The sequence below is a fragment of the Nicotiana tomentosiformis genome, chromosome 1 (assembly GCF_000390325.3).
Source record: "Nicotiana tomentosiformis chromosome 1, ASM39032v3, whole genome shotgun sequence".
In the NCBI taxonomy this organism is placed as follows: domain Eukaryota; kingdom Viridiplantae; phylum Streptophyta; class Magnoliopsida; order Solanales; family Solanaceae; genus Nicotiana; species Nicotiana tomentosiformis.
In genome coordinates this window covers 109,770,197-109,771,242 of record NC_090812.1, presented here as the reverse complement: position 1 = coordinate 109,771,242, position 1,046 = coordinate 109,770,197, and the positions used below count along the sequence as shown (strand labels likewise).

Sequence of the window (1,046 nt, the reverse complement as noted above, 5' to 3'; positions counted from 1 at the left end):
GATAATCTAGTGGACAAGGATTATGAGACGCTCACTACATACTTTCCGGATGAAGAAGTGTTGTTCGCTGGAGAAGACATCACAGAGTCATACCCAGGATGGAGAATGTTCTTCGACGGAGCAGCAAATTTCAAGGGAGTGGGAATTAGGGTAGTCTTAATTTTAGAATCATGACAGAATTACCTGGCATCAGCAAAGATAAGGTTCCCATGTACCAATAATATGGCCGAGTATGAAGCATGCATCCTTGGGATTAGGATGACAGTCAACATGAACATCAATGAGCTTCTGGTCTTAGGAGATTCTGATCTATTGATACATCAAGTCCAAGGAGAATGGACTACCAAGAACGTCAAGATCCTTCTGTACCTGTATTGCATAAAGGAGCTATGCAAGAAGTTCACCAAGATCGAGTTCAAACACATTCTCAGGATCCAGAATGAGTTTGTCGACGCTTTCACAACAGTGTCATCCATGACCCATCATCCAGATAAGAATTACATCGACTTTATTAAGATAGAGGTTCGATATGTGTACTATTTTCATGTAGAAGAGGAGCCGTACAACAAGCCATGGTACTACGACATCAAAAGGTTCCTTGAAACAAGAGAGTACCTAGAGAATGACACCAAAGATCAAAAGCGAGCACTCAGAAGGCTAGCGAATCACGTTTTCCTCAATGGGGAAGTCTTGTATTGGAGAACCCCGGACTTGGGTCATTTAACATGCGTAGATACTACTAAAGAAACCGAAGTGCTTGAAGAATACACGGAGGGACATGAAGACCTCACATGAATGGATTCACCTTAGCCAAGAAGATTTTAAGAGCCAGATACTTTTGGAAGACCATGCAAGACCATGCACAGCGATAGCATCCACTACGTACAGAAGTGTCACCAGTGCCAGATCCATGGGGATTTCATCTGGGTTCCACCTAATGAGTTGAATGTAATGGGTTCACCTTGTCTGTTCGCTGCTTGGGGCATGGACGTAATCAGACCCAAGATCCCACTACACCAAATGGATACTGTTTTATCTTAGTAGCC

General features: G+C 43.1%; 1 protein-coding gene across 1 annotated transcript; it reads left to right on the top strand.

Annotated features, from left to right (window-relative positions):
- Positions 1 to 222: 222 nt before the first annotated feature.
- On the top strand, positions 223 to 795 carry LOC104107252 (uncharacterized). Its single transcript, XM_009615995.1, has one exon. The coding sequence runs from the start codon at positions 223 to 225 to the stop codon at positions 793 to 795; it is 573 nt and encodes a 190-aa protein (XP_009614290.1).
- Positions 796 to 1,046: the final 251 nt, after the last annotated feature.

What these genes read in the sequence shown, in the direction of transcription:
- LOC104107252 (XM_009615995.1), top strand. Translation starts at nt 223, where the DNA reads ATGGCCGAGTATGAAGCATGCATCCTTGGGATTAGGATGACAGTCAAC.